We start from the raw sequence: 25,629 nt of genomic DNA, 5'->3' as shown, positions 1-25,629 counted from the left end.
CAAAGATAATTCTCATAGTTCTCATTAATAATTCTCATCATTATTCCCATCTCATAGTTCTTTAAAACCTTGCTACTGAAAGTGTGCTGAATGGACCAGAAGCAGCACTGATTATCACTTGGGAGCCTTAGAAATACAGAATCTGGGCTCCTCCCCTGAGTTTAACAGTATCTTCGGAATATTCATATGCATATTAAAGGTTGAGAAAGCACTGCCTATGGTTCCTTCCAATTCTGCAATTCAGTAAGTAAAAAGCAAGGTAGAGATACCAACAGCCATTATGCATATGAAATATCCATTGCTTTGCTTAAAGGAGTCAACATAATTCCCGTGAAATGAAGATGAGAAACAAATTTTTTAAATCTTTAAAGATTTTAGCAAAGCACGTTTGTGTCTTTACATTAAAAAATACATATCTTATTTAAATATAATCCTCTACTTTAGATATATTTGCAACTCCTAGTAAAAATATGAAGGTACAAATTTTAAATGTGAAAGATGAAGGTGTAAACAAAAAACATGAAGGTGAACCTTAGTACTTCGAAAGCAAATCTTAGGACTATTCCATTTGAGCGTAAATCCAGTATAATGTGTGTTGTCTTTGACACTATCATTGTATATACTGCAACAAATTAAGCTAAATAAACTAAAACAAATACCATCCACTCACCAACAACGTACAAGCAACCATGGAGCTCACTAACTCCATTGCCTGCTCTTCGTTGACCCATTTCTTTAACTTCTATCCATTTATCCAGATGTGGATCATACCTCTCCACACTAGATAAAGAAGCTACTCCATCATTGCCACCTACTGCATAAACATGGTTCTAAATGAGGAAAGAATAAAAACATGTGACATTAGACTTTTAATTGAATTATATGTGGTCCTATCAGTAGACCAGAATGTGTAAGAAAGCAGTGTTTCATGAGATAATATGGTATACAATCATTATCTGCAACCTGGAGATAGGACTATAGCAGACCTTTATTAGGGCTGTCATACAATGTAATCCAGGAGCAAACTGCCACATAACTTACTATAAGAGCCACAGAGCCAACTCCTCCACGAGGGCTATTCATTGGTGCCACTGTACTCCACTGATCAGATTCTATGTCATATCTTTCCACATCATTGAAGCAAGTGTTGTCATCTAACCCACCAATTGCATAAATTGGACCTCCCAAGGAGGCCAAGGCAATTCCTCGCCTGCAAAGACAATAAAACATACTTTAGCATCTGGTTTTGTTTCCAGAAAAAAGGTAGTAAAAATATGCTAAAGGAAGTCATTTACTTTGTTAACTTCAATGAGGGTTTTTTCCCATTATTTTTAGATTTATCAGAGCTTCTGAATAGGTGGCTACAAGGTTGCCAAATTGTGTGACTGTATGTGAACAGTGCCCTCTGGAGTTTTATAACACACAGTCTACACAGGTTACTTTAAACTCAAATGAAATAAAGTGAAACCCAACAAAATAATATAAATGGAGTTCAAAACATTCAACAGTAAAATATCGCCTAATGAGAGATTAATGAATTGGTAGAAATGTTTTGCTGTAGAGGTCAGAAGTCAATCTCATTTCTAAATTCAAGTCATTGCTGAGCACGTTTTTTGATGCAGGGTTTCATGGTACCACACAAAAGAACATCAATTTTTATATTACAAGCTTTACATCACATTGCTTTACTTCTGAAGGGCATGTATTTTTCTTCTTGGAAAGAGGGAGACTTAGCCCTCTTAAACGCTAATTCACTGTAATGGTGATCAGAAAAAAATTATATCAATTTCTTTAAAAACACAGCAATAAAAATTAAACTATTCTAAAACTATAAACTGCCATTAACTTGGTATGTACTTTGGACAGTGTACTTTATAAACGTCTACCATGCTTCTTCATCTGTAACCCATTTGTGATGCAGAGATAATATAGGTAAAGCACTTAGAACAGTGACTGGCCCATATTTAGAGCTATGTATTAGCTAAATTCCTGGAGAGTGCAGCTGGTCAACCGAGAGTCTAAGTTTACCAAAGAGAATCCTAGGGAGGATTCTTAAGGGTAATGTTTTACTCATTTTCAATCCCCCTAATTTCTTTTCTCTTGAGTATAGAGCAATGGCTTATAAAATACTGTGCCTATAAAAATTTGCAGGTGTGTGAACATGTGTGTGCACCCTAGAACATACAGGTGTTCTATAATGACAGATGTGTACCTAGTAAATGTCCCTCCCTCTCCCTCCCCATTACCAAACCAAAATAACTAATAATGTTATTTCCTACTCCTCAAAACCATCTTGATTTTCATGAAATCACACATTTGAATTTCCCCCTAAATCTCTGGCTGGTGCTATTCTGTTTCCTTTATCAGTGACTTCCTCTCTACCCCATCATTAAATTATGAAGTTGCCTAAGGCCTCTTAGCAATTTTACGCTCTCTCCCAAGGCAACCTCATTCTTTCCATGGGTTTATGATAACTCAAATGTATATTTCCAGACATATATCCAACTTCTACCTTAAATCTGTCATGCTAACTCTTCAATGTTACTTTTTTGCAATTAAGAGAGGTGCGGGGGGCAGGAGGGAGAAACAGAGGATGAGGGAGAGAGAATATTAAGCAAGCTCCCTCTTGACCCTGAGATCACGACCTGAGCTGAAATCAAGAGTCAAATGCTTAACCAACTGAGTCAGCAAGGCACCCCTCTTCAACCTTAACTTTAAGCTGAAACTCATGCCTACTTCCCTGTGATAAGCAAATTTTAAGATGTAGCCCCCCACCCCCAGTATATTCACCCTCTAGTTTTACTCCCATGATTTTATTACATTATATGGCAAAAAGGAGATTACTTGAACGGTCCTAATCTAATTACACAAGCCCTATTAGAGAGGTTTCTCCAGCTCATAGTAGAGACAACTCAAAGAATGAGATGGATTCTGCATCCCACTGCTTGTCTAAAGACAGAGAGGAGCACCTGGAAAGGACCTGAAAGTGGCTTCTAGGAATTGAGAGTGACACCTGGCAACAGCCAGTAAAAATAAAAATTTAGTCCCACAATCTCAAGGAACAGAGTTCTATCAATAACCCAAATGATCTTGAAAGTAGATTCTTCCCCAGAGCCTCCAGATAACAGCTTAGCCCACCATACACCTTGATTTTGGCCTTGTAAGACCCTAAATGGAAAACTCAGTCAAACCTGCCAAACTTCTTACCAATGGAACTGTGAGCTTTAATAAACGGGTACTGTTTTAAGCTGCTAAGTGTGGGGTAAATAGTTTCACAGCAATAGAAAATGAATACACCCACCACAAGGGAAACAAAAATTTTATCCTGTTATCTCTTTTTTCCTAACACAGAAAATTGTACCGCTACCCATATCCAACTACTTAAGCCAAAAACTGAAGGATCATCCTTGCTTCTTGTTCTTTTCACCTTCCACATCTAATTATCATAAAATCTTGATTGTATACTTCCAAATTATCCCTCAAATATGTCCTTTGTATCCCATTTTTTCCTATTTTAGTCCAAGCCACCATTATTTCTTGACTAAAATATTACAATAACCCTCTTGGTCTCCCAAACTGTTTTCACTCTGGTCCTCCTCAAATCCTTTTTCCATTTCAATCCCCTGCTATTAAAAAGTATATGTGTGTGTGAGAGAGAGAGAGAGAGAGAGAGAGGGGAAGCTCACCAGATAAAATAAACTCTTGGCAAACATGAAAGACCCTCACCCTTTTGTATTTTTTTTTAAGTTTTTATTTATTTATTTGACACAGAGAGAGAGAGCACAAGCAGGAGGAGAGGCAGGTAGAGAGAGAGGGAGAAGCAGTCTCCCTGCGGAGCAAGGAGCCTGATGCGAGACTTGATCTTATGGCCCTGGCTGGGATCAAGACCTGAACTGAAGGCAGCCACTTAATCAACTGAGCCACCCAGGTGTCCCTCAACCTTTCCTAATATTTCAGCCTTATTTTTCACACCATTCACCTTACTGGACTTCCTTTATATTCTCTGTTCATGTTGACCTCCAGATTTTCAGACTTCATTTCTTTTCACCCATCACCCTTCTACCCATCAACACTTACCTAGGATAAATTCTTCTATTCCTTCAGATCTTAATTTAAATGGAACTTCCTTAAGATTTTCCCCATTCTCAAGCAACCTTTACCACCCTACATTTAGAATTATTGCCCTTGGGGCACATGGGTGGCTTAGTCGATTAAGCATCTGCTTCAGCTTAGGTCATGATCTCAGGGCCTTAGGATTGAGCCCCACATCAGGCTCCCTGCTCAGCAGGAGTCTGCTTCTCCCTCTCCCTCCTGTGCTCATGCTTGCTTGCTCTCTCAAATAAATAAAGTCTTTAAAAAAAGAAAAAAAAAAAAAAAGATCTACAGAAGTAAACCCATGAGATCATGACCTGAGTTGAAATCAAGAATCAGACACTTAACTAACTGAGCCATCCAGGAGCCCCTGTTGCATTTCTATACCCTAATAATGAAGCACCAGAAAGAGAAATTAAGAGAACAATCTTGTTTACAACTGCACCAAAAAGAATAAAATACCTAGGAACAAACCTAACCAGAGGTGAAAAACCTATACTCTGAAAACTATAAAACAATGTTGAAAGAAATTTAAGACAACAAAAATGGAACGATATTCCATGTTCATGGGTAAAAACAAATTGTTAAAATGTCTACCCTACTCAAAGCAATTTACAGATTTAATGCACTCTGTATCAAAATAGCAACAGCATTTTTCACAGAACTAGAACAAATAATCCTAAAATTTGTATGGAACCATGAAAGACCCTGAATAGCTAAGGCAATCTTGAAAAAGAAAACTGGAGGTATCACAATTCCACACCACAAGTTATATTACAAATATGTAGTAATCAGAACAGTATGGTACTGGCATAAAAAGAGAAATATAGGTCACTGGAACAGAGTAGAGAGCCCAGAAATAAACTCACAACGATATGGTCAATTAATCTCTGTCAAAGGAGGAAAGAGTATGCAATTGAAAAAAACAGTCTTGTCTATAAATGGTGTTGGGAAAACCTGACAGTAGCATGCAAAATAGTGAGTCTGGCCCGCTCTCTTTCACCATACACAAAAATAAATTCAAAGTGGATTAAGAGTTTATATGTGAGACCTGAAACCATAAAAATCCTAGAAGAAAGCAAAGGCAATATTTTCTGATACTAATCATAGCAACATCTTTCTAGATATGTCTCCTAAGGCAAGAGAAACAAAGGAAAAATAAACTATAGGGACTACACCAAAATAAAAAGCTTCTGCAGAGCAAAGGAGACAATAAACAAAACTCAAAGGCAACCTATTGAATGAGAAGATGTTTACAAATGACTTACCAATAAAGAGCTGGTATACAAAATCTATAAAGAACTTATCAAACTCAACACCCCAAACCCAAACAATGGGAGCAAGACATGAGCAGACATTTTTCCAAAGAAGACATCCAGATGGCTAACAGATAAAAAGATGCTCAACGTCACTTATTATCAGGGAAATGCCAATGAAAACCACAATGAGATACTATCTCATACCTCTCAGAATTGCTAAAATCAAAAACACAAGAAACAACACTATCAGCAAAGATGTGGAGAAAAAGGAACCCTTTGTGCGTTGTTGGTGGGAATGCAAACTCGTGCAGCTACTGTGGAACGCAGTATGGAAGTTCCTCAAAAAATTAAAAATAGAACTACCCTAAGATCCACTACTGGGTATTCACCCAAAGAATATGAAAACACTAATTCAAAGGGATATATGCATCCCAATGTTCATTACAACATTATTTACAATAGTCAAACTATGGAAGCATCCCGGGAATCCATCGATAGATAAATGGATAAAGAAAATGTGGTTGGGGCGCCTGGGTGGCTCAGTGGGTTAAGCCGCTGCCTTCGGCTCAGGTCATGATCTCAGGGTCCTGGGATCGAGCCCCGTATTGGGCTCTCTGCTCAGCAGGGAGCCTGCTTCCCTCTCTCTCTCTCTCTGCCTGCCTCTCTGCCTACTTGTGATCTCTCTCTGTCAAATAAATAAATAAAATCTTTAAACAAACAAAAAAAAGAAAATGTGGTTAATTTTCTTTCTTTCCTTCCTTCCTTCTTTCTTTCTCTCTTTTTTTTAAGATTTTATTTATTTATTTAACACAGAGAGAGAGATCACAAGTAGGCAGAGAGGCAGGCAGAGAGAGAGGAAGGGAAGCAGGCTCCCCGCTGAGCAGAGAGCCCAATACGGGGCTCGATCCCAGGACCCTGAGATCATGACCTGAGCCGAAGGCAGCGGCTTAACCCACTGAGCCACCCAGGAGTCCTATGCTTTTTAATCTTGGTTTGATCAAATATTAGCTATCCATTCACCTTAAGATATCTGAAAATTTGATATTCAAGTCATTAAAAAAATTCTAGTCAACATTTACTAAGTCATGTTATGGAAAATATTCCTCTTCTTTAAATTTTTTTTTTTAATTTTATTTATTTATCAGAGAGAGAGAGGGGAAGAGAGCGAGCACAGGCAGACAGAGAGGCAGGCAGAGGCAGAGGGAGAAGCAGGCTCCCTGCTGAGCAAGGAGCCCGATGTGGGACTCGATCCCAGGACGCTGGGATCATGACCTGAGCCGAAGGCAGCTGCTTAACCAACTGAACCACCCAGGTGTCCCTATTCCTCTTCTTTAGACTAATCCACTTATCAACATATATTTCAATTTACTATAAATGAAAATTATTAATATTAATGCTCATAATAAAGAGTGAGTAAAAACTAGGGCTATTTTTTAAAAGAAGTTATTTATTTATTTGAGAGAGACTGAGGGAGAGCGAGAGAGCACAGGTAGTGGGGAGGAGCAGAAGCAGACTCTGCTGCTCCAGAGCCCGAAGGGGGACTTGATCCCCCTACCTTGGGATCAGGACCTGAGCTGAAGGCAGACCCTTAACTGAACCACCCAGGTGCCCTGAGGAGTATTTTCTTAGTATGTTAAAGTACCTATGCCTTAATCCTAAAGCCAGTATCTAATTTAATAGGAAAACATTAGAGACATTTCCACTAAGATAAAAAAATAAGACAAAATGGGGGCTCCTGGGTGGTTCAGTTGATAGCTGTCTGCCTTCGGCTCAGATCATGATCCCAGGGTCCTGGGATGGAGCCCCACATCAGGCTCCTTGCTTGGCGGAAAGCCGGCTTCTCCCTCTCCCATCCCCCCTGCTTGTGTTCTCTCTCTCACTGTCTCTGTCAAATAAATAAATAAAATCTTTCAAAAAAATAAATAAGGCAAAAACACCTACCATTTCTGCTACTACTTACATTGTATTATATTAATAAGCAATATAATTAGACAAGAAAACCCAATTCAAAGCACAGGAATATGTGGAAAAACTGGGAAAAGTGGAATAAAATCTATATTAACTAATACCACTGTATTAATTTTAGTTTCCTGATAGTTGTACTATGTAAAAACAAATTGTTAAGATGTCTATCCTACTCAAAGCAATTGAGTGTAAGATGTCAACATTAGGGGAGCTGGGTTAAGAGTATACAGCAGGATTTCTCTATCTCAGCACTACTAAAATTTGGGATGGGGAAAATTCTTTGCTGTGGAGGGCTTTCTTGTGCATTACAGGATTTTTAGCAACATCCATGGCTTCTCCCATCTAGATGCCAGCAGTTATTCCCCCAACGTCTCCACTCCCAAACTGTGACAACCAAAAATGCCTCCAGATATTGACAAATGTTCCACAGAGGAGGCAAAATCATCTTTTGTTGAGAATCACTGGTATGTAGGAACTCTGTTATTTTTCCCTAAGTCTAAAATTATTTCAAAATTTAAAAAAAAAATCAGTTTTCAGGCTCAGGTTTAGGTGGAAACTATATTATTTGTTACTATATTTAAAATATAAAATACATTCTCAAGAAAGAAATTATGAAAAGTTATAACAAAGCATCACACTGGATGCTAAATTTAACAAAATGTGTTTAAGGCGGTATTTAAAGTTTCTAAAAACATAAAAAGTAGAAAATTAGCCCTTTCAGTTATTGGAAGCTTTATTTTCCACCAATAAATCAAAAAAATTTCCATGCTAATTTACCTCTTTGTGTTCATTGATGCCTTCATCATCCATTTATTAGTGAAAGGATCAAACATCTCCATGCTACCTAAATGTTCATTTCCATCATGTCCACCAACTGCATACACTTTACCTGTCAAACAGAGAAGCATTTTCATTTGATTCCAAGTAAGTAAATTGATAGTTATGTACATACATAATGTATACATGAGATCAACATATAATTAGAATAGCATGATAATTTTCAACAAATATTCTTCTGTTCGTCATCATGAATAATGTCACTTAAATAGTCAAATAAAAATAATTGTTTCTTTGTTTTATTTTGTTTTTAAAGATTTTATTTATTTATTTGCCGGAGAGAGAGAGGGAGAGTGAGCACAGGCAGGCAGAGTGGCAGCAGAGGCAGAGGGAGAAGCAGGCTCCCCGCCGAGTAAGGAGCCCAATGTGGGACTTGATCCCAGGATGGTGGGATCATGACTCAAGCCGAAGGCAGCCGCCTAACCAACTGAGCCACCCAGGTGTCCCTCAAATAAAAATAATTGTAAGCTTCTACTTAATAAAATGCTGGGAACATGCTGTTCTATATGAAGTTATTTAAATATCAAACCTATCCCTACCTTTGGTTTCCCAACTTTTTATTACATAGATGAAATCACTAATCATGGTTTCAAAGAATGTTTAGTAAAATTAAAAAATGCGCAATGTTATATGAAAAAATACAAAATTCAATACAGTATGATCAAACTTTCTAAATGAAGTTATTAAAAATACACATAAAATAAATAATGTTAAAGGTTACATATAAAATGTCAACTGTGATTATTTCTGGGTATTTGGACTATGGATGATTTTTACTTTTTATTAGAATGTTTTCATATTTCCCCCCCCAAAAAGAATTTACACTTCTATAATCAGAAAAAAAGTTACTTTTTTAAAGTCCTCTAACAGTTTACCCATGGTTCTTTAATTATTTCATTTTCAGTAACCAGTTTAAAAAAAAACTCATTTCAACAATAATTAGGTATCGAAAAAGCTGATATGTATTTATTATTTGAGTTCAATACTTTTTTTAGTTTGATTATTTTGCAAATATAACTTAGAAGAGTTTAACTCTTTATTTTAACAAGCTTTTCCCTAATATTCCTCCCCCAATAAGCACCTACATGCAAGAGATTGTTCGCTGAGCATCTACAGGCATAAGGCAAGTAAATAGTCACCACACAAATATCTTAGTGATATAGTGAAACATTTTATAATTTAGCAACTTTCTTATAGAAATTCTCAATATTTAAATATTTAGAAGTGTGTTATCATCATGTGCTATGACTTAAGACAATAATGGACCCACCTTCCACAGAGATTACACCCACATGTCGCCTTCGACTATTCATTTCTGGCCCAAAAAACCAACTGTTTTTGCTGATAGAATAGCATTCAATACTGCGAAAGGGGTCACCAGATCCACCTCGACCACCTACACAAAACAGCACACCTAAAGGTAAAGCCAGAAAATACAGATCAGAATTATAGCTCCTTAATGTTTTTTTAATTAGTGTGGAAAAAATACTTAGGAAGACAAAATTTTCAAGAACTGCTAAAAAATAAAACAAGTTATTTGGATAACTTCAATGTCATTATGTTACTAAAATCCTAATTTTCTCTTTTCACCTTATCTGAATTTCTCAAAGAACACGATACCTCAGCTATCTCTGCTAACATCCCACTGTAGTATGGTTTAGATCTTCACCCACTCTGTTAAATTGCTCTTGTAAGGTCAAAACTACATCCAATAAACTCTTAATTTCTTTTTTTTTTTTTAAAGATTTTATTTATTTATTTGAGACCGTGAGCTAGAGAATGAGAGAGCATGATCACGGAGAGCAGCAGAGGGAGAGGCAAGCTCCCCACTGAGCAGGGAACCTGACGTGAAGCTGATGGCAGATGCCAAACCAACTGAGCCACCCAGGTGCCCCTTAAGTTAATTTCTTATTGAATACTAATGCAACTCAATATGTTGATCACCCTGCTTTTTGGAAAACTTCTTAAATTCTCTTGATTTTCATAATACCGAAGTCTCCTTTGTCTGCAATAGTTTTTCTTTCCTACGTTTCCCATGTTTCATCCTTTGCCTGCTTCTCACATACTTCATGTTCACACAGGAAAAGAACATTCCTTGATTTTCAATTGCATCTGTATCATAATTAGCCTTCCAAGCAACACATCTAAGCCACATTTCCACTTGACGTCCCACAGGCACCTCAAACCCAACATACTCAAATGCTCTCTCTTCCTCAGCTACCTGAAACCTCTTCCTTCCCTGAGGGGCCCTGCGCTCCCTCTCCCTCCCTCCCTGCCACTGCTGTGGTTCAGGCCTTCATCTGCTATTACAACTACTGCAAAATCCTGTCCTTTATCACTTAGTAGTCTTTTTGCTTGCAGACCTTCAACAGAATAGATTAAAAGACTCTTTCAACAGCTTTCCATTACCTGAATCAGTAGTTTTTAAAAACTTTAGCCAATGCCACTAAATTATAGATTTAAAAATGTTTAAATGACAATTTTTAGATTATACATATTTCACTGCAATCTTTATAAAAAATAATAAAAATCAAAACTTCCATGTGGTTCAACAATCACCTGGAAGGCATAAACCATAGATTGATGGTCCCGACCTCCAGAGTTTCTGAATCAATAGGCGTGGGGTAGATTCAAGAATTTATTTTCTAACAAGTTCCCAAGGGAATGCTTATGCTACTGGGCCAGGGGTCACCACTTCCTTTACATTTTGAGAACCACTGTCCTACAGGTTAAAGCCCAGCACAGCATAAAGGCCTCGCACTGTCTAATCAAACTTCTCCCTCTGTTTCTCTTAAACTTCATGTTCCTGCAACATGCATACAGTGCTCATCCTTGATATTTCAAAGCCAATTTTTGGTAACTGTCGTTCACTTAACACGGTATAGAAATGATCCATTATGCTGTATCTGTCTCCAGAGCCTAAGATAGGTTTAGACTGTGTGTTAAGCATTTTGTACTAATCAGGGCTAGCCCAGTGTCTGGCACGTACTAGGCATTCAACAGATGAAAAATGAACTGAATACCCCTTTTTTTAACTGGCACCTAGAAAAACATCTGTTTATTATTCAAAACTAAGACTGAGGTTTGATTTGTTTATAAAACCTTTTCTGACCCTTCCAAAAAATAGCCACATTTTTCTTTGTGTTCCGCACTATCCTTATAAATATATCAACATCCCTGTACCACTTCATTGCATTTATTTATTCACATGTCTATTTCCCTATATTGGACTGCAAGTTCTCTCAAAATAGGGCTGGCTATATTCTATGTGTATCTGCCTTTTTAATTTTTTTTAAAATTTCTTTTCAGCCTAACAGTATTCATTGCTTTTGCACCACAACCAGTGCTCCATGTAATATGTGCCCTCCTTAATACCCACCACCTGGCTCCCCCAACCTCCCACCCCCGCCCCTTCAAAACCCTCAGATTGTTTTTCAGAGTCCATAGTCTCTCATGGTTCACCTCCCCCTCCAATTTCCCTCAACTTTTTAAAAAAAGATTTTATTTATTTATCTGACACAGAGAGAGACAGCAAGAGAGGGAACACAAGCCAAGGGAGAGGAAGAGAGAAGCAGCCTTCCTGCTAAGCAGGGAGCCCAATGCATAACTCAATCCCAGGACCTTGGAATCACAACCTGAGCCGAAGGCAGATGCTTAACCAACTGAGCCACCCAGGTGCCCTCTGCATCTGCATTTCTAATGCCTACCCAGAACCTGACATGTGGTATGTACTAAATAAATATTTGCTGAATAATAGCATTAAAAAATGTACAAAATTGCTTGTGTCATCTTTTCCAACTAAATCAATACTTCAAATCAAAGAAATTTAAAGTTGGAAGAGGCTTTAAAGATTATGCAAATCAAAATTGTTTATAAATAAACTGATGCCTTCAGAGATTATAAATCTGCCCCAAATTACACTATTAAATGGCACAACTGCAATTATAATCCCAGAATGTAATCTCAATTATTGAATAGATTTTCAGTAGAAACTAGTATTTCAGTTTTACAGTTCTCCTAGGAACATGGAATGGAAAGAAAAAAAGCTAAAAATGAAACAAAAAGATCAGGATGCAAATCCTTTCTATACTGTTTCTCTGTGTGGCCTTGGGCATATTTTTATGCTGAGTTCTCGTCATCCATAAAATGGAATAAAACCATCTATCTCATAATAAGGACTGAATCCTACACTAAAACCTACTCATTAGGTTCTTGCAATCATGTAAGAGATCGTGTACACAAAGGTCTACTATATGCCTACTATATACATATAAATCAGGCTACCAAGGTGTTGTTTAAATTTAAAACTGCATGATTTATTTATTTTTAAAGATTTTATTTATTCTGTGAAGTGTGTAAACCTGGCGATTCACAGACCTGTACCCCTAGGGATAAAAATATATGTTTATAAAAAATAAAAAATTTAAAAAATAACAAATAAAAAAAATAAGAAGATTTTATTTATTGACAGACAGAGATCACAAGTAGGCAGAGAAGCAGGCAGAGAGATAGAGGAGGGAGCAGGCTCCCTACCGAGCAGAGAGCCCGATGTGGGGCTCCATCCCAGGAACCCGGGATCATGATCTGAGCCAAAGGCAGAGACTTTAACCCACTGAGCGACCCAAGCGCCCAAAACTGAATTTAAAGAGGAATTTAATTAAATACCTTGACTTCCTGAAACAGGATTCACAACTTAAAAAAACCCTACACTTCAAAAAAATTTAATTCTTGAAATCAACCTATTAAAAAAGGAGGATAAGCAGTCCTTTCCATGTTAAACTACAGCTAACACTTGGACAACCCAGGAGTAATGGATGCCAACTTCCTGTGTAGTCGAAAATCTGCATACAACTTCTGACTCCCCCAAAACTTAATAGCCTACTGCTATTAACATGCTGTAACATGGTCAGTTAACACATATTTTATGTATATATTATATACCATATTCTTACAATAAAGTAAGCTAGAGAAAAGAAAGTGTTACTAAGAAAATCATAAGAGGGGTGTCTAGGTCACTCAGTTAACCTGACCTTTGACCTCAGCTCAGGTCTTGATCTCAGGGTTGTGAGTTCAAGCCCCTCACTGGGCTCCATGCTGGGTGTCGAGCCTACTTAAAATAAAAAATATAATAAGAAAAAAGAGAAAATACATTTATAGTACTGAAAAAATCCACATAGAAGTAGACCCATGCATGTAGTTCAAACCCGTATTGTTCAACAGTCAGTTTTATTTAGAAGAATTACTTCTTCATAAGTACATTTATGACATTCACATTCTTTTTACATAGATAAAATCCCACTATTCATAATCAAGTACTCCCCTTTGTTGTTATTTTTAGACTATTCCACAGATCTCTTTATTTGATAACTATATTGGGTAGCAAAACAAATGTAGATAAATTCTCTGTTCAAAGTACCACTTCCCAAATTCCTGGATTTTTATTTCCTTTCCATCATCCCTCAAATATATTTTTCATACTTGTAAAAAGTAACATAAGTGAACTATTAGGAAAATATAGTTTGAAAATTGTGGCAAATAAAGGTAAAGCTGCATGCCTACTTAAATATAAGACCTTTAGACTCTAAGAGTTTAACATAATCTATTATACAAATTTTAAATATAATTAGTGCCTTTCAGTTTTTTAAAAAAATTTTTTGGTCATCTGCACACTCAACATGGGGCTAAATTCATGACCCCAAGATCAAGAGTCAGATTGCTCTCCCAACTGAGTCAGCCAGGGGCCCCATTTAGTGCCTTTCTTTTAATAAAACACAAAAACTAGTAATATTTAAACATAAAATATGTGTCACGTTCCATCCTTGGCACTAGAAATATAAATGTGAATAAGGTATTTACCTGTCTCTGAAGAGCTCAAAACATGTCAAATAAATTTCAGTGCAACACACTAAAATAAAACAAGTGCAAACAAAGTATTCTAAAAGTACAAATGATAGAGAAATTAACTCTGCTGAAAGTATCAAGAAAACCTTAAGAAAAGGAGGGAAAGAGAGAGCTATTTCAGCAGGCTCTTCAAAGTTCACAGGACTAAAGTCCTTTTAAAAAATTGGCTTATTGGCAAAACTACCTGAATTATGTCTAATAAAATTCACATATGACCTTACTTGCCAATTACTACCACTTTAAGGTAATCAGATACTAATCATCTTACAATTAAGTTTGGGAATATAATCCTTCCAGTAGAGATGATAAAATGAGTAATTTAATTACCAGCAGTTTGCTTCCTTGGGGTAGTCCGAATGGAGTATTCAAAGTCAGGTACTGCTCTGCTACTCAAGTGAAGATGGTAATTTCTTGCTTCATCCAATAAATCTCTACATTTTAGATTCTGCTTGACAATCTGTTCTTTTGCCACAACACCCATAAGAAAGTCAACTGGCAACAACGGCAAACGAACCTAAGATCATGAATAATCACAAATGTAAAATTTAATTTGTAATTAGTTAGCTCACACTCTACTTTGTAGTATTTTAAGTATTTTGAGTTGTCTTTTTAAAACTCATTTACCACACAAAGCCTTTCTAACATGTGAAGGAAGTTCAATGAGCCAAGTTCTAAAGTGATTTCTAGTATGGTCTAATGAAATCATATTACATATTAAATGCAACCTCCCCCCTTTACATACAGATCTAAGTAGACTGGATAAAATAATTCAGTTGTATTCATTCAAGTTTCTCACTTCCAAAAATGGTAGTGTCATAATCACAAGGCCCCACTGCTGCTAGAGAAAAGGCACAATCAAAACAAAATTGCCATGTCTGGGTTTTTTTATGCCTTTTAAAACCAAACTGAACAAATGGAAACAGGATTTCTTTGTTACTTGAACATTCATAATATGAAATCAAGTGTTGTTTCCTCCAAATCAGTCACCTTGGAAGGTTATATATTAAGTCAGGGATGCATCCCCACTTTAAATAGAGGCACTCACCTTTCTTTCCTTAAAGATGCACTGGTTTTCTAGTGGATTAAGGGGATGATCAAACCAGGTAATGTGATTTGGAGTTAAAATTACATATGCATACACACCAATAAGATAGCTGCAAAATAATGAAACTTTTTTTTCTGTGACAAACTTATTTTCAAAGTAATTCTTTTTTTTTTTTTTGACAGATTTTATTTATCTATCTGACAGAGAGAGATCACAAGTGGGCAGAGAGGCAGGCAGAGAAAGAGGAGGAAGCAGGCTCCCTGCCAAGCAGAGAGCCTGATACAGGACTCGATCCCAGGACCCTGAGATCACGACCCAAGCTGAAGGCAAAGGCTCAACCCACTGAGCCACCCAGGTGTCCCTCAAAGTAATTCTAAGGCCCATTTATTATCTCCCTACCCAGGTTACCCCGTTGACAGTAAGTAAGTAAATAAATAAGAAAAAAGCCACGTTTCTGAGGTTACAGAAGTGAAACTGTGGTGAGGAAAGAAAATGGAAAGTTATGTCTTATGGTTCTTCCCAGATAGGAAAGTAATTCACTACAATTTAGAAACTTCATTATAAAACAATAGTTACTTAGAGCTGTTTCCTCAGAACCTATTTCTATCAGCATAAATAAAATATTTATTACTACAGTTTCAAAGTGCTATCTTTAACATTCAGGTTAAAAAACAAAGAATGATATTTCCAATTAAATGTAACAAATTCAGACGTATCCTTAAATAGCACAGTGAGTAAATAGCGAAGTAAAGAGAAAGCCATTTTCACATTGTATTACACAAGGATTTCTACATTCCTTTGGATAATCTACAGTATTCATGATCAATCAAACACTCAAATTTGCTTCCATCTCATTTCATTTCTACACACAATCTTATTTCAGTCCCTACCTGTGCAAGTGTTTCATCCAACCATTTGGAATGATGCTGAGGATTTGCAAGAAGCCACTTGATGGCTGCACTATAGACCTGCTTTTCATTCTCAATATTTAAATCACTGGAGGACAAAAGCTTATGGAGATGTTGGGGTGACACACTTACAAAGTCTTCACACTCTACAACTTCAGTAAAATGCTCACAGGCATACTGATCCGCCATGTCCATTAAGTCTATTCGGTTGTGACTTTCAGCAAAGGCTCTCACTGCCAGGCAGTTGGAGGGATGAAAATGTAACTTCATGTATTCACAACAAGCTCTAGCCACCAGTTCAACCTGTAGAATACAGGCTGCGTATAAGAGAGGCTGGACATTGTCAACAGTCAAAGTGAGCCGTGAAGAATAGACAAATTTAACCAAGTCTTCTATTGCATCACCATCAAAATCTCTGATCTCAATCAGTGTTTGCTTGGCTTCAGCCATTTCGGAGAGAAACATGGCTCTGAAGTAGGGGATAACACAAGCCAATACTAGTTTGTGACAAGAGATGAGCTTTGAGCCAACCTGTTCAAAACAAAAAAACAAAAGGAGACTCGGTTTAATATAAAAATCAGTTTTAGATCAGCATTGAGCATGTGGTAGCAGGGACAAAACCCACACAGATTTAGTATATTTGTTTTAACAATGCAATCCTTTGGTCACTTATTTTAATGTAGGCCAGCTGCAATTTTTTTCTTCCAAGTAAGCCACTTACCATCTATATATTATCTATTTATGTATATATACTAAAATCATAAACTATGATTTTCTATATTATCTCAAATTTCAGGAGCATTCTGTGAATGAATGAGAAGACACATCATCTAGCACCACTTGGACACTATTCTTGTTTTTGGTTTGTGTGTCCCTTTTTTAAAAAAACTTTTTTCCAGTTTTATTGCTATAACTGACCATGACATTTTGTAAGTTTAAGTTGTTCAACATAGTCATTTCCTACATATATATATCATGAAATGAATACTACAACATTTAGTAACTAATAACCTCACATAATTACAATTTTTACAATTTTTTTCTTACATAATTACATAATTACAATTTTTTCTTTCGCTGTGATAAGAGCTTTTTAAGATCTCTTCTCTTGGGGCACCTGGGTGGCTCAGTGGGTTAAAGCCTCTGCTTTTGGCTCGGGTCATGATCCCAGGGTCCTGGGATCGAGCCCCGCATCGGGCTCTCTGCTCAGCAGGGAGGCTGCTTCCTCCTCTCTCTCTGTCTGCCTCTCTGCCTACTTGTGATCTCTGTCTGTCAAATAAATAAATAAATCTTAAAAAAAAAAAAAGATCTCTGGGGCACCTGGGTGGCTCAGTGGGTTAAGCCGCTGCCTTCGGCTCAGGTCAAGATCTCAGGGTCCTGGGATCGAGTCCTATATCAGGCTCTCTGCTCAGCAGGGGGCCTGCTTCCCTTCCTCTCTCTCTGTGATCTCTTCCCTTCCTCTCTCCTACTGTGATCTCTCTGTCAAATAAATAAATAAAATCTTTTAAAAAAATAATAATAATAAATAAATAAATAAATAAATAAAGATCTCTTCTCTTAGGGGCACCTGGGTGGCTCAGTGAGTTGGGCACCCATCTCTTGGTTTTGGCTTAGTTCCTAATCTCCAACGGGTCATGAGAACAAGCCCTGAGTTGGGCTCCACACTCAGTCTGTTTGGGATTCTCTCTCTCTGCCCCACCCCCTACCTGTGTTGGGGCATGCACTCTGTTCTCACATAAATAAACAATTTCATTATAAAAAAAGATCTCCTCTCTTAGCCACTTCTAAATATACAATACAGTATTATTAATTATAGTCACCATGTCAGGTACTATTCTAAGTGCTTTTCATGTATTAACTCACTTAATGGTCCCAATGCCCCTATAAGTAGGTACTATGAAGATTCAGAATTTATCAGAAATTTTGATAGCACAGAAATAATAAACCATTATTTAGCAGTATTTACTATGAGCTTAACTAAAGTTTTTCATTTCTTAAATTATTTTGAAATAATATAATAAAAAGTACTGAAATTATTTTGAAATAATATAATAAAAAGCACTGAAATCTTAGCACCTTTTTGATAAAAAATTACACTACTGTTAATAGTTTGCTGTTGTAAATGATACAATAAACTTTGCTGTCACTGAATCTGTTCTTACTCCATTATCTCCTATAGATAAATTTCTAAAAGTAGAAATCGTATTTCAAAGTTTAGGTGCAGTTTGGATACATACTGATAAATTGTCTATTTCTAATCTACCTACAATATTTGTGCCATATTTTTGCTGAAACTTATTTAAAAATATTCGTCAATTTGATGAATGAAAATATTATCCCACTGCTTCAGTTTGTCTTTTACTAATATTGAATAATTCATTAATTTTGGGCTATCTGTATCTATTCTATGAACTTTTTTCTATGACTTTTTTCATATGTATTTTTAAGAACTCCTCATATGTTTAGAGTGTGAATCATCTGTCATATATATTTCAAGATTTTCTCTTTTATGATGTACTTTTTTATTCACCCCCTATAGATTTTTACACAATCCAATCAATCTTTGTCTTTATGATTTCTGCCTTAGGTACTGTGCTTAAAATTGGAATCTTTCTAATATTCCATTAATATTAACTTCAGGTATTCCAGTATTTTTATGATCTTACTGTTTTATACTTACATCTTTATTTCCATCTGGGGAAGGTTTTGGTACTGAGTATCCAGTTTTCCCAGCACTTTATGTTAAATAATCATTAAGTACAAGTAATAGGATAGTGTTTTACCAATTTTCCTGTTTGCATGTAGCATTTTGACTATATAAATACACTTATATTGTGTCTCATTATTTAGGAATGAATTTTAAAATGAGAACTTCTAAAGAAAAAGGCCTGAGGAGTATTACAATATATAAAGGCTTTTGTTTATAAATCTTCCTCCCTGACCTTTTATCACTAATGTGGAGGAAAAATGAATATCTCTTCAACAAATACAAGGTCATCATTTCCGTTAGTTATACTGTATTTAATTTTTTAAAAAGAATTTATAAGGCAAGACTTAGATTCTATCGAGATTCAAGGTGTAACCTAGACTAAAGCAGAAAGCTTGGCATGTTCTCAAATTTACTTCAGCCCTAAGTGGGATCTGAAACCTGATATTAAACATTTTAAAAACAGGCTAAAAATATCTTTTTTTCTTTTTTTTAAAGAATTTCTGCATATGCCATGGCTGGGATTTAGTTTTTATACAAATATTTGTAAATCTCACGTAATGTAAATCTGCTTCAACAACCTGCCATTACATAAATAGAATTCTACAATTTCCAGTTAAACATTAACACTGCTTTTTACTCTTTTTAAAATTAACATATATTATATTTTTTTTTTAAGATTTTTTTATTTATTTGTTTGACAGATAGAGATCACAGGTAGGCAGAGAGAGAGAGAGAGAGAAGGAAGCAGGTTCCCTGCCGAGCAGAGAGCCCGATGTGAGGCTTGATCCCAGGACCCTGGAACCATGACCTGAGCCGAAGGCAGAGGCCTTAACCCACTGAGCCACCCAGGCGCCCCAACATATATTATTTGTTTCAGGGGTACAGGTCTGTGATTCATCAGTCTTACACAACTGACAGCACTCCCCATGGCACATACCTTCCCCAACATAAACTTATTTATTTATAAAATGGTGCCCATTTTGGAATTTAAAAATCAGCTAATGACATTATATACAAATAGTAAAATAAATCTGGCCAACAGCCTTTTTAAAAAGATTTTTATTTTTTTAAAAAATATTTTATTTATTTGAGAGAGCACAAGTGGAGTTAGGGGCAGAGGGAGAAGCAGACTCCCCACTGAGCAGGGAGTCTAATGCAGGGCTTGATCCCAACAATCCAGGATCATGTCCTGAGCTGAAGGCAGATGCTTAATCAACTGAGCCACCCAGGCGCCCCTAAAGATTTTATTTTTAAGTAATCTCTATACCCAAAGTAGGGCTTAAATTACAACCCCAAGATCAATAGTCACACACTCCAATGACTTAGCCAGCTCAATGGTCTTTCTAAAATGTGTGCCGTAAAAGCAATAATGGTTGAAGGAAACATACTAATAAAAGAATGTAAATATGACTTCATATTAAATAATAATCCTCAAAGTTGTATGAATACAAAAAGTGAAGTTTATGTTGAACTGAGCATTATAAATTGTCCATAATCCCATTTGACTTAGTTGTTCTATGACAGTTATATTCTGACAGTTAAAGAAATGTTGACTTAGAATTAAGAAAAAAATCCAGAGGCACCTGGGTGGCTCAGTGGGCTGGGGCCCCTGCCTTCTGCTCAGGTCATGATCCCATGGTCCTGGGATCAAACCCCGTATCGGGTTCTCTGCTCAGTGGGGAGCCTGCTTCCCCACTCCTTCTCTGCCTACTTGTGATCTCTGTCAAATAAATAAATCTTTAAAAAAAAAAGAAAAAGAAAAAAAAAGAAATCCAATAACAGACTTGTTAAAAGATTAAGTTTTTTTTTTTTTTTTTTAGATTTTATTTATTTGTCACAGAGAAAGAGAGCAAAAGCAGGGGTAGAGATGGACAGAGGAAGAAGCAGGCTCCCTGATGAGCAGGGAGCCAGAATGAGGGATTTGATCCCAAGGCCCTGGGATCATGACCTAAGCCAAAGACAGACACTTAACTGAGACACCCAGGCATCTCAAGTTGTAATACTTTCTAATGAATAGGAACAAAATATACCATAGCAGAATTATCTGATACCCTTGGAAAAAAAAACAATGATAGTACACATAATGATCCAAATAGCTGATATTTGTTATCTATTCTATACCAAGCACTGCCATAAGGACTTCACCTGTATCACTTCACTTATACCTCACAAAAACCATCACTCTTATTGTACAGTTGAAAAAATGATAGTCCCTTTAAATTAATGAAGCATTTCTCATTCCCAAAAGATCTCTGTCATTGTTTAAAACAGTATTTTAGTTTTTAACCACTGTTTGTATGGGAGTTTTATTTCAATCTATTGCCTAAGTTATACAACAAAGTTATGAGTTTAGTTCTCATTCATCCCAAAATGGCTATATCCCTATTTTTTACTTAAGAAAGTTTGTATGTACTATGTTGTAAAAAATCATTCTAAAATTCAATCATAAAATTTATAAAATCAGTAATACTGTACTTATATTCCATTCATACACTGATATGCTGAATGGTAATTGACTGAATTCAAATAGTCAACTTTACATTTCTTGTTTTTGCCAAAGCCAGTGTGGGTCCCTGAATTTCACAACAAAGATGAAAATTAGAACAATGGTATATATAATATTAAACATACCATACAGAACAAAAAACTTAAGTGTTCCTACATTAAAACATATACATGGTTAAGTTTTACACAGAACTAGAATTATACAATGGTTTTCTTCTCAATATCTTAGGGCCCAGAAATACATAAGGACAGTAACAGTTTAAGGAAAGAAAATATAGCCATTTATTTGTAATGTAATAGTACACTCCCAGACATTATGGACCTGAAACTCAAAGCCTATGCTTTCAGCTTATAGACTTTTGTTGAGTGTCCTCTGATCTGATTCTTCAAGTATGCCTTCAAGCCCTATGACTGAGCTCTAAAAACTTGTCTGATCAGGAGTGGAAAGCAAAATCTAAGAGACTCCAAAGTGGCAAAATAAAGGTGGAAAATGCTGTATGAATGCGTATGAATCACCAAAAAATCTTTAATATTACAGTGACATATAAGAATAGTAAAAAATCACCTTAAACAAGTGAGGAACAATTAGAACATGGGTTCTTCCACACTGCTTTATCAATTTTCTAAATTTTATTAAAATTGTCTTTTGCAACAGAATAGCATGATTCTATAGACCACAGACTTAGAATTTACTACACTTTTTTATCCAAGTCTGAATAGATTCTACTTCACTATCAGGTATAGATAATCTCACTTAAGGGACAATTGTTTTAAAGTAGAGGGTAAATTACCAGATAGGAACATATACTAAAACACTAGTGCAACAGAATAAACACCAAGACTTCCTACCTTTCTAAGTAATTTCTAAATTCATGAGTTAAAAGCTTACTGGTCTACAGCAATTTATTAATTTCAGTAATAGTAACTTGAACGTTTTAAGGTTCCAGAACTCTCAGAAGTTAAATTAACTAATAAATAATATTAACATATATTAGTATAATAATTTTATCTTATGCTAACCTCTCTATATGTACCTTTCCTTATGTCCTTTCTCCTTCAATAAAAAAAGGACTAAGACTAAAATCATCTTGACTGTAATAAGTATGGCACCAAAAATTTGCCTTGTGTGGTTCTAGAAAACCCCCCAGTTTTCATAATGCAATAAAGAGACTGAAAAGAAAAAAGGAGTCTCACCTTTAGTGTGACATCACAGAGTTCTCCATTTTCATAAAATCGGAGAAGGGAACCATGAAAATCTTTCCAAGCTTCATTTGCTTCAAAGATAAAGGAGTCTTCTCCATCACCATCACTAATTGAAGACCTATTCTTTATTTGCTGATGCTGCTGCCTTTTCACCTTTGTGCAGTGATTCCTAGCTTGTTTTGCATTCACAGATTCTGAAGCCATTTGCAACATTGTTCTTTTAATATAGCTCTCTTCTCAAACATCTCATTTATTCTTTTGTAAGAGTGGGAGAAGGCAGAATGTAGATGCTGCCCGTTAACCTTTAGACATTTTTCAAACCTTTAGACATTTTTCAAATTCCACTCAAATTGTCCAGTTTCCTGAGATTAAAAAGCAAATAAAACACATAAAAACACATCAGAAGAAAAAAATCATTAGTAACTATCATTTATCAAACTACATATATAAAATGACTACATAAATTGTTACTTTAAAAAGAACAATTAACTTCATAGCTTTATGGTAAATGTCATATAAGTTACCTCAGTTATTCCAGTGAAGGAACTCCTTTATTTTTATTTTTTTTGAAGGAACTCCTTTAAAATCTAATTTGAAAATTCTGGGAAGATGGTGGAATAGAATCATCAGGAATCTGTCTTCCCCACTTAGGCAACAATTGCACTGGCTGAATCTGCCTGCTATAACTATTTTGGAACTCTGTGGAGTCTGCTGAAGACGCAATTTCCACAGAAAAACTGACGTGTTTAATGTTGGTCAATTTAAGCAGTAGCAGCAGCCCATCTCCACATTCCCAGTCAGGTTGCAAGTAATAAGCTGTGTGCACATTCCTGAGAGCTTGCACAATTTAAAAAAAAAAATTTTTTTTTAAAGATTTTTATTTATTTATTTGACAGAGAGAGGTCACAAGCAGGCAGAGAGGCAGGCAGAGAGAGAGGAAGGGAAGCAGGCTCCCCGCTGAGCAGAGAGCCCGATGTGGGGCTCGATCCCAGGACCCTGAGATCACGACCCGAGCCGAAGGCAGCGGCTCAACCCACTGAGCCACCCAGGCGCCCAGCTTGAACAATTTTTAAGAGTCAGAGTGAACAAAAAGGACTCAGTTCTCCAAATATCAAGGATCTCTGCAGATTGCTGACTACTGCTTCTGATCATAGAGGTGTAGATAAAGTGGTGGATAGCCATTGTTAATACACTTTCACCTATTGTTACAAGTCCCTCCCTCTTGGCTGAAGAGACTTCCAGAGAATTTAAAAGGTTTGTGTCCTTCCTTTCCACTCAATTTTTTGTTCCAGTTTTGGTTTTCCCTTTGCAGAAGCAAGACATAAAAAACCCAGAGTATATACAAGGAAAATTAGAAAGTGACAATGCATGCCAAGGGAAATGCTCAGAAAAGACCTAAGAAGATCTTAAATTATATCTCAGGTTGGTCTTCAGCACACAGGTGGCCTACAATAATCAAAAAGAGGAGGGGAAAGTAACAAAAAAATAGCAGACCTTAAAGAATTGGGTTAAATCTGGACACTGATTTCCAGAATTACATTATTAGATTCAAATGTCCAGTGTTCAACAAAAAAAAACCCAAAACATATGATGGAACACACTGGGGGGGGGGGGTGGCAGGCAGACAAACAACAAACTGTCCTAAAAAGGAACTAACAGGATTTATACTAAATGAAAATTTTAAAACAACTCTTTCAAAGATGCTCAAAGTACTAAAGGAAATTATGAAGTTAGGAAAACAACCAATACCATCAAACAAAGAAACATAAAACTAAATAGAGACAAAAAAGAGTTTCTAAAACTGAAAAGTAAATTAACTGAAATGACAAATTCACTAGAGGGACTCAGGACAGATTTGAACAGCAGAAGAAAGAATTACCAACCTTGAAGACAACACAATGGAAATTATCAGCCCTCCAGAAAAAAATGAAGCAAGATGAGCAGAACCTAAAAGATTTGTGGAATATCACACATACATACACATTGTGGGAATCCTAGAAGAGTAAGAAAGAGATAAAGGGGAAGAGGGAATATTTTTTAAAAATAATGACTGAAAATGTCCCAAATTTGATGCAAAACATGAATATAAACATTCAAGAACTTCTACATAAGAGGAACTCGAAGAAGACACACAAAGACATTAAAATCAAACTTCTAAAAGCCGAAGATTAAAAGAACACAACAGGAGAAAAGTGAATCAGATACAGGATTCCTCTATAAGAGAAGGAGCAGATTTTTTTTTTTTAAAGATTTTATTTATTTATTTGTCAGAGAGAGAGAGTGAGCGAGAGCGAGCACAGGCAGACAGAGTGGCAGGCAGAGTCAGAGGGAGAAGCAGGCTCCCTGCGGAGGGCAAGGAGCCCGATGTGGGACTCGATCCCAGGACCCTGGGATCATGACCTGAGCCGAAGGCAGCTGCTTAACCAACTGAGCCACCCAGGTGTCCCAGGAGCAGATTTTTTTTTATCAGAAACTTCAGAAGCCTGAGAGGGTGGGCAGATATGTTCAAGGTAGTAAAAGACAAAAACTGTCAAAATATTATATCTGGCAGTAATGGTCTCCTAAAGTGAGGGAGGAATTAAGACATTCCAAGATAAACAAAAGCTGGGAGAGTTTGTGACCCATTAGACCTAGCCTGTAAGAAATATTCAAGAGAGGGGCACCTGAATGGCTCAGTGGGTTAAAGCCTCTGCCTTCAGCTTGGGTCATGATCCCAGGGTCCTGGGATCGAGCCCCACATCAGGCTCTCTGGTCAGCAGGGAGTCAGTTTCCTCCTTTCTCTCTCTGCCTACTTGTGATCTCTGTCTATCAAATAAATAAATAAAATCTTTAAATTAAAAAAAAAAAAGAAATAGTCAAGAGAGTCCTGCAAGGTTAAATGAAAGAATGCTAAATAGTAACTCAAAGCCATATGGAAAAATAAAGAGTTCAGAAAAAGTAAACACATGGATAATTACAAAAGCTAGTATTACTGTAGTAATGATTTGTAACCACATTTTGTTTTCTACAGATTTAAGAGACTAATACATGTAAAGAAGAAAAAGCATTTATTAATATAAAAGCTGGTATTAGTGTAACTTTCATTTGCAACACCAAATCTTGTTTCCTATACAACTTATGGGAAGAGAACACTTTAAAATAAATAAAAAATAAAAAATTTCAAGTAGAAATTTAATAATTATTAGTTGTGGTCCAAAGACACAA

The 25,629-nt window shown here is 36.3% G+C and overlaps 1 protein-coding gene across 7 annotated transcripts in view; it reads right to left on the bottom strand.

Annotated features, from left to right (window-relative positions):
• The window catches only part of KLHL8 (kelch like family member 8), a 57,772-nt gene that overhangs the window by 4,679 nt on the left and 27,464 nt on the right, over nt 1-25,629 (bottom strand). For all 7 annotated transcript variants that reach the window (XM_004756119.3, XM_004756120.3, XM_004756121.3 and 4 more), the window contains 7 exons: nt 22,417-22,787; nt 15,990-16,538; nt 14,382-14,568; nt 9,424-9,567; nt 8,094-8,205; nt 1,042-1,210; nt 671-830 (listed from right to left, as the gene is read on the bottom strand). In XM_004756119.3, coding sequence (XP_004756176.1) covers nt 671-830; nt 1,042-1,210; nt 8,094-8,205; nt 9,424-9,567; nt 14,382-14,568; nt 15,990-16,538; nt 22,417-22,638 — 1,543 coding nt within the window. In that variant the 5' untranslated portion in view covers nt 22,639-22,787. The remainder of the gene's footprint in view (nt 1-670; nt 831-1,041; nt 1,211-8,093; nt 8,206-9,423; nt 9,568-14,381; nt 14,569-15,989; nt 16,539-22,416; nt 22,788-25,629) is intronic.

This window comes from Mustela putorius, unplaced genomic scaffold (genome assembly GCF_011764305.1).
Source record: "Mustela putorius furo isolate JIRA1106 unplaced genomic scaffold, ASM1176430v1.1 tig00000382_pilon_pilon_pilon, whole genome shotgun sequence".
Classification (NCBI taxonomy): Eukaryota; Metazoa; Chordata; class Mammalia; order Carnivora; family Mustelidae; genus Mustela; species Mustela putorius.
Note: the sequence above shows the minus strand (reverse complement) of the source record. Positions and strands in the feature narration are given on the sequence as shown.